The sequence below is a fragment of the Microtus pennsylvanicus genome, chromosome 3 (genome assembly GCF_037038515.1).
Source record: "Microtus pennsylvanicus isolate mMicPen1 chromosome 3, mMicPen1.hap1, whole genome shotgun sequence".
NCBI lineage: Eukaryota > Metazoa > Chordata > Mammalia > Rodentia > Cricetidae > Microtus > Microtus pennsylvanicus.
In genome coordinates, this window is record NC_134581.1 from 91452156 (window position 1) to 91465083 (window position 12928).

The 12928-nt window shown below is 41.2% G+C and overlaps 1 protein-coding gene across 4 annotated transcripts in view; it reads right to left on the bottom strand.

The window, feature by feature from the left end:
- Nucleotides 1-12928, bottom strand: part of LOC142846261 (opioid-binding protein/cell adhesion molecule) — a 1121841-nt gene that overhangs the window by 111282 nt on the left and 997631 nt on the right. For all 4 annotated transcript variants that reach the window (XM_075966471.1, XM_075966470.1, XM_075966469.1 and 1 more), the window contains exon 4: nt 8227-8352. In XM_075966471.1, the coding sequence (XP_075822586.1) occupies nt 8227-8352 (126 nt within the window). The remainder of the gene's footprint in view (nt 1-8226; nt 8353-12928) is intronic.

A 12928-nucleotide genomic window follows, 5' to 3' on the forward strand; every position in this document is an offset into this window, starting at 1 on the left:
TCAAAAACCAGAAAGTAGGTTCCTTTCAGAGACACACAGCTCAGGCAGCTGGGAATCACCTGTCAAGCCTTTCCCTTTGTGTCTGTTTCTGTACCCTTGAAACAGGCAGAGTATTGCTTCCCTGACCCACTTGGAGAACTGTGACAAAGTCATGTGAGTTGCTGTATGTGAAAGCAGAAACCACAGACCTCTCTATGAGCATTTATAGTGGGAGGTTATTAATGGGAAACGATAACTTCACTTTGCTCATTCTTTTTCTTGATGTTTCATTTGAAAATTAATACTCATTGACAATAAGTTATGAGAACGGTAGGCAAATGCCATATACTTACCACTAAGTTTCCTCAATTATGGTCTGTTGTGTTAAGTGCATATGAATATTAGTGAAATCACATATATGTAAATATGTATATACTCTAAAGATGCCATGAAATTTCTATGGATTTTTATCAGTTTTACATGTTTATTTTACACGTGTTTGAACACTTTATTTTATATATATAGATTCCTGTAGCTGCCACAGCAATCAAGATGTGGTAGTGTATACACCTAGGCAGGGCCATCCCACTACCCTCTTCTTGTGCCCTTACTCTCGTCGGTCATTGGTCTATAGTCTGCCATCATACTTTTGCTGTGATAGGGGAATTCCCAGGACTCTGCAAGGATGATTCCAGCTAAGACTCTAAGCAATAGTGGGGAAGGTGCCTGAACTGGCCTTGCCCTGTAGTCAGATTGATGACTACCTTAATTGCCATCACAGACCCTTCATCCAGCAGCTGATGGAAGCAGACACTGAGATCCACAGCCAAGCACTGGGCCAAGCTGCCAGAGTCCAGTCGAAGAGAGGGAGGAGCAATAATATGAACAAAGGGGTCAAGACCATGGTGGGAATAGCCACGGAAACAGGCGACCTGAGCTAGTGGGAGCTCACTGACTCCAGATTGACAGTGGGGGAATCTGCACAGGGCCAAACTAGGTCCTCTGAATGTGGGTGACAGCTGTGTGGCTTGAGCTGTCTGTGGGGCCACTGGCAATGGGACAAGGATTTATCCCTAGTGCTTGAGCTGGATTTTGGGGGCCCATTTTCTTTGGAGGGATGCCTTGCTTAGCCTAGGTAGTGTGTGACAGACTTTGTTGACTCCCCATGGGAGGCCTTATCCTCTCCAAGGAGTGGATGGGGGTTAGGTGGGAGCATGGTAGGGAGGCGGGAGGAGGGGAGGGAGTGGACACTGGGATTGGTATGTAAAATGAAAAAAGATTGTTTAAAAAATAAATTAAATATAATAAAAATTATGTCATTTTAAAAAAAGAATATTATCCAACCCTAATGCATGAACTGATTTTGTGGAGCCCATTCTCTATGGAGAGATACTTTGCTCAGCCTAGGCACAGTGATGGGGGTAGGGTGGGGAGGACAGGGTGTGGGGAGGGCTTGGTTCTATCTCAAGGAGGTGCTAGGACAGACTTAGTTGACTTCCGAGGGGAGGCCTTAGCCTCTCAAAGGAGCAGATTGGGGTTGGGGTGGAGGGAAGGTGGGGGAGTGGAAGAAGAGGAGGGAAGGGGTATTGGGATTTCTATGTTAAAAAAAGAATTTTATGAAAATAGAATAATACAGTATATAACATCTTTCTACTCAACATAGTGCCCAGATTTCATCTTTTTTAAGTTGTCAAACGCACGAATAAGGGTTCTTTTTTTTCTGTGCAATATTCCGTTGTGTGGATATACCATAGCTCAGCTACCCACTCAGTAAAAGACATCTGAGTTGTTTCCAAATTTATCCATCACAATTAAAAAATCTGTATAATTTCCCGATAATAGGTGGCAGACAGAACACCGATTTGCAAAATGAATGACTCGTGAATGAAGGAATAAGGCAATAAAATTAAATATTAGAATTTTCCTCTCTGGACTAGGGGAACATCAAATAAGTTAAATACAAGACTGGGCTTGGCCCAGTTGTTGGGTAGTTAGACAGGGATGGGCAACCTTGGAGGTCACTGGACCCCTCTATCACGGTTGGCTTTGGACTCTACCTCCTGTTTCCTCAGCAATATCCAAATGAGAAACATCAGCTTTGCCCCTCCTTAATATTTAAAAGAGTTTTGTCAAGGCCCAGGAAGGAAAATCTATTTTCTTCTGGTCAAAAAAGTGTTTTGAGTTATACTTCTGGCTCTGGGTGGAAACATGCATGACCTTCTGGCCTGCCCTAAAGATGAGAACATTACACATTATTTATTGTCTTCTTTCTTAGGAGTTCATCTAGCTGGGCCTGTCACTCATCTGACCCTAAGTCCATACCCTCAGGAAGGCAGATTTACCTGAAAACACGCTAGGGAGGTGGGAGGAACCCTTTATAGAGACAATGTGCTTCTCCTTCTCCAGAGCCAGTCTCCTGTTGCAGTTGCTTACAGAACTTCTGCCAGGCAGAGAGAGCTACTAAGCCCACCCACTTGTCTGAGCTGCAGCTCAAAGAGGAGAACTTTCCCTTTTCTTTCTATTTCTTTTTCCAATACCGGCTGAAAGACAAAGCATGGTTTTCCTCACCACCCTCACCCCGGCCCCCACCAGGATTTCTCACTGTTTCTCTCAAGCCCCTCCCCTTTGGTACACAACTGCTTGCTTGCTGAGGTCTTCTGCTAAGCCTTCCTTCTCTCATGGACCCGAACTCAAAAGGCACAGTTACCTCGCTTCCTCTTATCCATCTCCCTCTCCTAGCAGCTGCCTCCATGGTTTGCAACTTACCTGCTGGGTCATTTTCTTTCAAACTAATAAAAAGGTTCTGGAACTTTGCTCTGAATCCATTTCAAAATTCTTTTTTTTTTAAAAAAAAAAACCAAGACTAAGAACTCATGGAAGGGAATTCCATTTTCCTAGTAATATACTGACCTTCAAACATGACACTGAGACAGTCAGTTCCCAAGTTACATAGAGGCCACAGGTTTTTAAGACCGCATTTGACAAACACACAGAACATCTCTTTTATAAAAGAAATAGTTGCACACCAACTTTAGGGAGAGTTGACAAGAGTGTGAATGGGGGGGACAAAAGGCAAAGCAGGGCACAATGGACACCAGGCACCAGGATTTAAACAGTATCTAAAGGCTATATTCCTAGTTCCCCCGAGTCCCAACGCGACCAGTTAGGAACCACTGAAATGTGGAGTGCCGTTGTTACACCATAAAGACAAGGCTAAGTGGCATTCACTAGGCTGAAGAATCAGAAGAGAGCCTGCTGCATTTTTAAAAAGGGCTTCTACTAAAATGACTCAAGTCAATGCATTAAGGAGGCAGCTTCAGTTACCGAGAAAACTCTGCAAAAATAATTCATTCACCAGCTCCCCAAGGTATTACCTTGTATGAGTAGATTGTGTGAGCAACTCACTCACAGGTGAGCGGCTGTCATCTTAAAATCTCAGTGGAGGGAGACAGAAGAGAAGACTTCATTATGGTCCCCAAACAGCTGGCCTTCCCAAATATGTCATTAGACGTTGGCCAGGTGTGAGGCATTAGAGCGGATTGCTGGGGTATTACAAGAAGGAAAGAAACACAGCCCTCTGTAGAGCAGGAAGTCTATCGAGACTCTCTCTGCTCCATCCCTGCGCCTTTGTATTCCAGTCAGCCGTGCACATGGAAGAGCCATCCCTGCTTCTGCTCACCCCAATTCTTCTTCTTTTTTTGCAGGAAGGATCAGAAAATAATTCCTGAACCCCTGCTCAACCACAGTGTGTGGCAAACACACCGGCCATTTGCGCATCCTCTCTGCTTTCCTGTTTTCAAACGTGCCTACCCTGGTCTACAGAACTCAAATCACAGAGATGGGGTTTTTGTCCTAGTCCTGAGCTGCAGGTTACCTTGCAACAGAACTGTATGTGTGTAAAAGCCCGTTGGGCAAGTGTCACATTCTCTATTACATTCATAAGAATATATTCTATTAGCAAGCCATTATCTGCTACTGAAAGCACCATGTATCACTTTTTATATCTAAAGCTATGGAATCATGTGCTCAGTGGTTTACATGTCAACTGTGAAAACCCAAATGGACAACTGCAGACCGTTTTTGCCCGGAGATGTCACAACACTTCATCATGATCCTGGCAAGTGTTGGTGAGGTCTTCTGGATGCTGCCCCTGGGAAACTCAGGTCTCCTTTTAATGTTACAGAGGAAACAGGTCAGGGGCTTCAGTTCTTCACTCAGTCTAGAGATTAGAGAAGCTGGGAACATTTAGACCACATCTGGAATCCTGTGGTCTTCTTCAACCCCTCTAGCTCTTTTTGGACTGAGGATTTAGGAGTAGTTGTGGGTTTTCATGAGAAAATGAGCCATAAACGTGAAGTTGCTACAGAGGGACTCCCAGGTATGTGCCAACACGAGGGATATTTGCATCAAGAGAACTAGATGACACTATTCAAGGTTCCTTCCTACCAACTCACTAGCAGGCCATTTTAAAGAGACACGTACCACCACATCTCTGCCTGAAACCCTCCCTTGTCCGACTACATTTTTAAGTAGTAATCCCATTCCTGTACTTTAATAGTCATGCTTTTTTAATAGTTGTTCCTTCATTATATCTTTCTTTTATTAATTTAAGATATTCCTTATGTGTTTTGGGTACATCAATGCTTTTGTTACTAGTCTCCTATGTGGTAATGGATTTACACTTTCACTTACTCTTACTTCTTTCTGTGATTTCTAGGAGTTGGCTGCATATACTCAGACTGCCATTTTCTGACTCCAGGTTTCAAACCCAGGTCCTTGGTCATGCTAGGCACACATTCCACCACTGAGACACATGCCTGTCTTAGACTTGCATGTTACAATCTAAGTATGAATAATAGTCTTTATTTTCAATTATTTGTCCATTGGAAGATTTTTCCAAACCAATACTTTTTATTTATTTCAGTTATGTAAGTCCATAATTTAAGCCATCTATTTCAGAAACTGCAACAGTCTTTTGGGACCAGAACTGTGACGTGAGCTAAATCCTCATTAGACTGCCAAAAGAAACATCACTGTAACCTTAACTTCGTATTCTTCCATTCTCAACTAACCAAAGACAGCATTTTTTCCCCTCAAAATGCTGTTGGATGTTCACATTGTACTGAATGTTCCTCTTTGGAACAACTGCCTCACTTTGAGTAGAACTCAACATCTTTTTAAACAAAAGAAACACTCGAGTCCACCCAACAGATGCGGATTTCAAACTTGCAAACTCTCCAGATCTTTTAAAACTTCAGAAACAATGCCTTGCGTTGAAATGTTTAAATGTCATTGCAAGCAAATACGCAAAGACAATGGTACCCATGAAGGCTGGCGAACCAAAGGCCAGGAAACAAAGCCCAGCTTGCAGTGGAGCACAGTCCTAAAGATGAAAGAGCACAGGCAATATTTAAATTTAGAATTTGCTGGGATTTTTTTTCTGACACTGAATTGCAACTATTACACGATATAAAAGGTTGGGAGATGAATGAATCCCTCTTCTTTAAAAGGGAAACTCTTGCCAGTGTACCATTAGAAAGAATTGCTTCAAAACACTTACACAAAGTCAAAACTCCTTTTACAACGTTTCCAGGCTTCAAGAACTATATAGTTGGGATCAAATAAGTATATTCTTGGATTTAAAGCATTTATAAATACATTCGACTTTACCAAATGCATAAAAATTGGTCTCCCGGTTAGACATATTCTTGTCAATCACATGAAACCTAAATTCTCTCTGGCTTTAGACAAAAGTCACCTGGGGCGCGTGCCTTTAGGAATTTGCACTATGGCTGTACTTAGATCAAACCCGAGTGCTGTGATGCCCATGGCGTGTGTTTTAATGCCCTTGTTGATGCTGTGATATTAAAATGTTAGGTTTCAATATCTGTAGTCTATCAAAAATGTTAAGCAGTTTTAATAGCATTATCTTTCTCTAGAAAAAGACAGGGATGAAAATGAATGTTCTTAATATGTGAGGAAGAAAACAGCCACTGCTTAGGTGGTGTTTCCCTTAACAAACTGTCACTCCTTTGGAGTTATCGAGATGACGGATGTCCCAAATTAGGATAAGACCTCGGGACATTATTTCTTATATGTCTACATACTTCAAATTGTTTTAGAATCTAATTTATACTCAGTCTAATGCATTTATTTTAGTGTAAAGTTATATTCATTTTGACTCACTTAAAACTATTGTAACTATCATTTCACTAGAGACTTAGAACCCCCCCCCATATTGCTCTGCAGTCAGTGATACCCAAAGTCCCTTATGTAACTGATGATCTGGCTTTTGCCACTACGGGTTAGTGTTTCCTGGTCTAGAACTAGATTATTTAAAAGAAATCACCTGGTGTGTGTATATGAATGTGTGTGTGTGTGTGTGTGTGTGTGTGTGTGTGTGTGTATTTATACCTGTCTTTCTCCATGTGATTTTCAGATTCATCCATCATATCATGTGAATCAGTGCTTGATTTTCTGATTGTTCAACATTGGTCTATTGTTTATACTTCACTTGTTGTGAGTGTGTTACTTCTAGTGTAAACTGTTGTGAATGAAGCTAACACATGCAGTGTATATTTGTGCATATGTACTTTAAGTATATGTTAAATAGATATGCTCTACTTTACAATAAAATGCCACATTTCCTTCCACAGGGCTTACTCTGCTTCACAGTCCGGGCTAATGAGGCTGAGCTTCAGGGACTCACTGTCTCACCAACACTTAATATTACCAGCCCATTTAATTTGGTCTTTCTAGTAACTCTATCCACAGTGTGATTTGATTGTCATTTCTATGATAACAATGTTAAGTATGTTTTCATGTGCTTTGTTTTTTTCATATGTCAATTTTGATCATTTTTAGGTGGGCGTTTAGAGTTATATGCTATAAATACTCTTATAGCTGATGTCATTTTTGTCAGAAATAAGTATAATTTTTAATCAGAGATTGACTTTTCATTGATTTCTAAAGACATTTTAATGGAACTAGGGTCTTTATAGAGACAATCAAGTAACAAACAGACAAGAAGAGGTAGTGGCTATGATCCCTAAAGGATATGGCTTATTCCCTTAGAGAAATGGATAGTTTCCTCTCGCTCATAAGGAGAATGCTACTGAGGATGAAGGCAGAAATCACAGTGACACATTTACAAACAAGATGTATCCAAGACTGATGGAAGTCACCAGAAGCTAGAAAAAAAATGGGTGGAAGGAATCAGTCAAGGAAAGGAATCAGCCTGGCCACACCTTGACCTTTGACACACCGTCTCCAACAGCATGAAGAAATACATTTCCATTTAAGTCATGAAGTTTTTCACACTTGGCTAAGATAGCCCTGGGAAACTCAAGCAAGTCTGTCCTTTTTGTTTCCTTCTCAGAGAGAGCTTTTTGTGTTCTAGGGATCTCTGCCTTTCTCAAGGTTATGAAGATTTACTTCCCTGCTTTCTTTTAGATGTACATTATTTTTACATTACACGCAGACATATGTGTATTCTCCTAGTCACTGGTTTCACGTTTAGGTTTTCCAATGCCTGAGGGAGCACTTGATTCTTGGATATTCTTTAGAATAAATCACAGTTTCTGGCAACAGCGTAATATATCAGATGGCTCTGTGCCCATCCTTGAAAGCTCAGGTTGGAACGCAAGTTTTATTTCCAAGGAGGCAAGGACTCATGTCCTTTTGATTTCCTTCCTACTAAGTCAGAGATGATGGCGACTGATGTTTTAATACCAATTACTGGGTAGCCAGGAAAGTTATGCCTGGGGTAATCCCCTACTTCTACTGCCCTTCTTCCTTGCAGGGTGAACTCTGTGTGTTCAGATCCAACATGTATGGCTCTGCATACCTCTCCTGAAAACATTGAAGCAGGAGGTCCTTTGCTACTTCATGTAGAACAATGCCAAAGTTCGCAAGGGCATGAGATCAACATCACCTTCCATACCCATCTCTGCACAAGTTACTGTCATCAACGAAAGCTATTCATCCACCCCTCCTTTCAGTTTGGAGTCAAAGGCTTTCTAAGTCATGGAAAGGACTGAGAAAATAATCTCAGTAAGTTTCGTCTCCAGATTCTCTTCCTGGAACGTGGTACTCAGCAGCAGATACATAGAATGGGTTGTTTTAGAGAAGCCACATTGCTGCATTCACATACACGGTTACTTTCTGGTTGTTGATGTTTCCTTTGCATGAGAGCCAAGCAGGCCTTTAATATACACTCTCCAAACTTTCGCATAGTAAATACCTTACCCTTGACTGACAGGTGTCTCCATGTTACCGTTGGTTCTGGTCTGCCAATCGCAAGACATAACAGAGTCACACTGCTTCCTTCATTCACCGTGATGTCTGAAGAGATGTTCATTATCTGGGGAGGAACTATAAGGAAATAGAAGAGAGAAAACACACTGAGAATGAATCCTTGCACTTAAAAGAGTTTTCAGCCTATAAATATTCATTTACCATGTTATGTGTTTGTACCATGAATATCATTTTAATCCTACTTTGCTCATCTTGGCAAAGATCTGGCCAATGACACCATTCACAGAATGTGCATAATAGAAAAGCTCATTGTTGTGCCCTGTTGAGGTAGCTAGTAGGTGCAGGTATGGTAGTGGCATTGGCAGAAGATCTGAAGACAAGGATATAACTACTTATTCATTATATGCAAAGTAAGAGATAAATCACAAGGATCTGCAAGAGTCCTTCTCTATCCGCAGGCTCCTTTCTTGTTTATACAGATGACAATAGGTTCCCAGTCATAGCTTATACCCAATACCTCACTTCAAAAGCCAAGCACATTGGCTACTCACCATGTCCAAAACATTCAGACCCTCTCTAAAGCTTTGAAGTTAAACATAGTATTTCTTCCCAGATTTCTTTTCAACTTTTTTTCTACATTTTATTTTATTATTGGTGTTCAGTGGTTGTTTATTTTAAGTCTACACAAATCCATTTTAACAAATGTACAGAACTTTTAGTGAAATATTGGAAAATGTGCAGGATACTAAGACTAAAATTGAATAATTGAGCATGGAGTACATACAAACAAAAAATATTTACACAATAAAAAGTTTCCATTGCTCCATCTAACCTTCAGGCCCGATTCAAATTTTGCTAATTGTTTATCCTTTAGGTTGAGAATTTCAGACATGCATTTAATGTGTTTTGAGCAAACATACACCCCACTCACTTCTCTCTAATTTCTTTCCTACTTCCCCACTACTCTAACTTCACCAGGTGTTCTCTCTTTCTGTCTTGTAAAACCTACTGAGTCTGTCTAGTGCTGTCCATAGATGGGTATAGGATTATCTGCTGGAGCATGGGTAGCAACTTAGGTGATGGAGGTGGGTCTTGTATCTTATCTGTTGCTTTCTTTGGTTAATTAATAAAAAAAAATGTTTGGGCCTCTGATAGGGTAGAATTTAGATAGGCGGAGTAGACAGAACAGAATGCTGGGAGAAAGAAGCCGAGTTGGGCAGTCGCCATGATTCTCCCACCCGACACAGTTGCAGGTTAAGATCTTCCCTGGTAAGCCACCTTGTGGGCTACACAGATTATTAGAAATGAGTTAGATCAATATGTAAGAGCTAGCCAATATGAGGCTGGAACTAATGGGCCAGGCAGTGTTTAAAAGAATACAGTTTCCATGTAATTATTTCGGGGCATAAGCTAGCTGTGCGGGCGGCTGGGTGCCAGGGACGAAGCCCCGCTGCTCCTATTACAACACTTAGGGGCTACCTCCTTCAATCTATTCTCTCTCTCTTAGCAGCTACCAGTTGCCAATATCTTCTGAACCCATGGGAAGACTTCAGCGGCTTTCAGTTGAGATGTACAGGTGTCCAATCGTTATGGGAAACTTTGCCTATAGTCATTCACTGCCTTTGGCTCTTACAGCATATTCACTTTCTCTTTTATGATGATACCCAAGCCTTGGGAGATGGTTAAGACATAAATATCGCACTTAGAGCTGAGCACCCCAGAGTCTCGTATTCTCTGCATATTCATCAGTTGTGGGTCTCTATGCTTACTACTATGTTAATTATCTACTGCTCAAACAAACTCCTCTAATGAGTGCTGAGAGATCCACTAATCTATGGATATCAAGATAAGAACTTAGGGACAAGTTTAACACTATGCCCATTTAGTAGAATAATAGTGTTAAGGTCTCTCCTCTACTCCCTATGACCTAACCGCAACAAACATTTTCCCCCAGCTAACAAACAGTACTAGGCATGAATTCTACTTGTGGTTCAGGCTTCAAACACAATCAGAATGTGGTCAGTTGCTTCCAAAACTTTTGTGCACCTGTTGCACCAGGGCATATATTGCTAGTTACTGTAGCTCACAGGGTTCTCAATGGGGTAAGAGTATTAAATACTCTCCTCCATTGGTATTGACAATAGAGACTTCCAGCACTATGAAAACTAGCAGGGAGGGATGAAACTTCCAAATGAGTATTAGCTTGATTGCTCTATGGTCTGTGACCTAGACATGCGGCATCTTCAGCAATAGGGTTGTACCATGCAATCCTCAAGAATAAACAAGAACAAGAATAACAGCAATACCTGTAGTTTTTTGTTTTTTAATGGAGGGAAATGTCTGTGACCTCAGTGATCAACAACTCAAAAAGAGGTAACCGTACCTGGTACTTGGCTTTTTATTTGGCAGCCTATGGTGTCTGAAAGAGGTACTGTCTTCCTATTACAGGATAATTCCACTTAAACTCCTCTTGTATATGTATATATTTTGGAAACTTCTAAAGTAGTAGGGTTCTATATGGTATTTTCAAATGTCTTAAGTTCTTAAGTGTTAATTATCCTTTCAATTATCCTTTCCCATACTGCCCACTTCTACCCTGTTGTAAACAGAGACTGCTTTTTGTTCCCAACTGCCCAGACCCAAATAATCACACAGAAACTATATTAATTACAACAGTGTTTGGCTGATGGCTCAGGCATATTTCTAGCTAGCTCATATATCTTAAATTAACCCATTTCTGTTCATCTATGTATTGCCATGAGGCCGTGGCTTACTAAAGAGGTTCCTGCATCTTTCCTCTTTGGCAACTATGTCTACCTGACTCTGCCTTCTTTCTCCCTGCATTCAGTTTAGCTTTTCTGCCCACCTATATTCTGCCCTGCCATAGGTCAAAGTAACTTTTTTTATTAAACAATGGTAATAAAAAAATATTCATAGCATATAGACGGGGATCCCACACCTGTCTTCTTTTCTTCATTCCATTTAACCCCTTTGTTCCATCATTACCATTCCATCTTCATTCTCTTCTCATTTCTTAATCTCCAAAATCTTACTTATCCTTTAAAGCTCTGAATCTTATTCTTGATTGCTACTAATTTTATTCTCTTTGAGACCTTAAATAAATCATTAAACTCTCCATTACTCCTGACACCTTTCATTGTATGGATGTTCCTTGATTCGTGTTGAGGTTATGATCAATAAACATAGTAGAAGTTGAAAATATTAGAAAGGTCATAATGCATTAAATGTACAAAGCATCAAAATTTAGCAATCCCGCACAACATGGAGGATCGGTGGTTTGATTTCCTTCTTGACTGTATCACTAAACTGGAGCTATGGTTCACTACCACTGCCCAGCACATGAAAGAATTGCATACCACGTAACACCAGCCTTGGAAAGATCTGAAATCAAAATTTATATCAAGAATTCTACAATATGAGAAACACTTTTGTACTGAACCACAACATTTTAAGACCCACAGTAAGCCAGGACATAGCTGTACTACAAAGTGAACTATTTTTAGTACCATGCTATTCAATCAGTTAGAGGCAGGGCTCTGGGGTGCAATTTCTCACCTACTGTGTGATCTTAATTAGTAATTTGCTCTCTACTGTTTGAACTTTGGTGCCTCACCTGTGAACTGGGAGGCACTAACCTCTTTGCTGCATGACTTTAAGTGCTGTCTTATCAGAGTGTTTGATGTAAAATAAGCACTCAATATGTATTGGTTGCTATGGCAGCCACAATGCTGTGGCTGATTACAATGAAAGGGACAATAACATTGTGCAGCTGTTTTCTTCTCTAGTACCTGGACAATGTCCACGGATCTCGGGCACTTCAAGCACACTATGATTCTTCATTTTACCTTAATTACCAACTTCACAAAGACCCCAGGATAGAAAATACCTAGATTCCACCTCAACCCTTCTCATCAGTGCTTCTGCTTGGATTTTTCATGAATTCTCACTAGACAACTACAGTAGATTCTCGCCTGGAACGTTGTCATCGGTTGCTGAGCACCTCTGAGTCCATCTGACCTATCTTGTCGATGTAGACAGAAGGACAGAAGGACCTGTTGTAGCAATAAAAGAGATAATGTGCTCCTTTACTGACTCTTGCAGCTCTCCATGGGGTTCCAGGGCTAACACACAAACCCCTCTGTGTAAGAAGCCTCGGCAGCCTGACTACAACAGTCCCAGCTACCATTCCCAGAGCACACTGCAGACCACATGCCTGGGATTACATCGAACAGATCCCCATGCCCTTGGATCATCTCAGGGCCAAGGTACCCGGAAGACTTTACAGTTCCTCCACCTTTTTCATCCTTTTCTGGGAAAGGGTTGCTTTATCTTCAGAGAACCACTCAAATGCCACCTTCCTTCTGCTGTCCCCTTCCCTTGTCGCCAATACTAAGCCATCTTCCCTGTATCTTCTCATCCAAGCCTGCCTTGGGAAGATGGCAAAGCATGCAGCATTGCAGCTACCGTGGCAACCTGTCTCTTTCTCTAGGGACCAAGTGCATCACAAAAGGTGGGACTCCTGCATCTTAGACTGGGAGGCTCTTAAGGGCATGAGATGAATTCCTCTTGAGAGGAGGATTCAGAGCACAGTTTGAACAGAATCCCAGTGCTCAGGGAGGCAAAGTTTGGAACCAGAACCAGAACTTTAGGCTCCCTTCCCAATTTTTTTTCT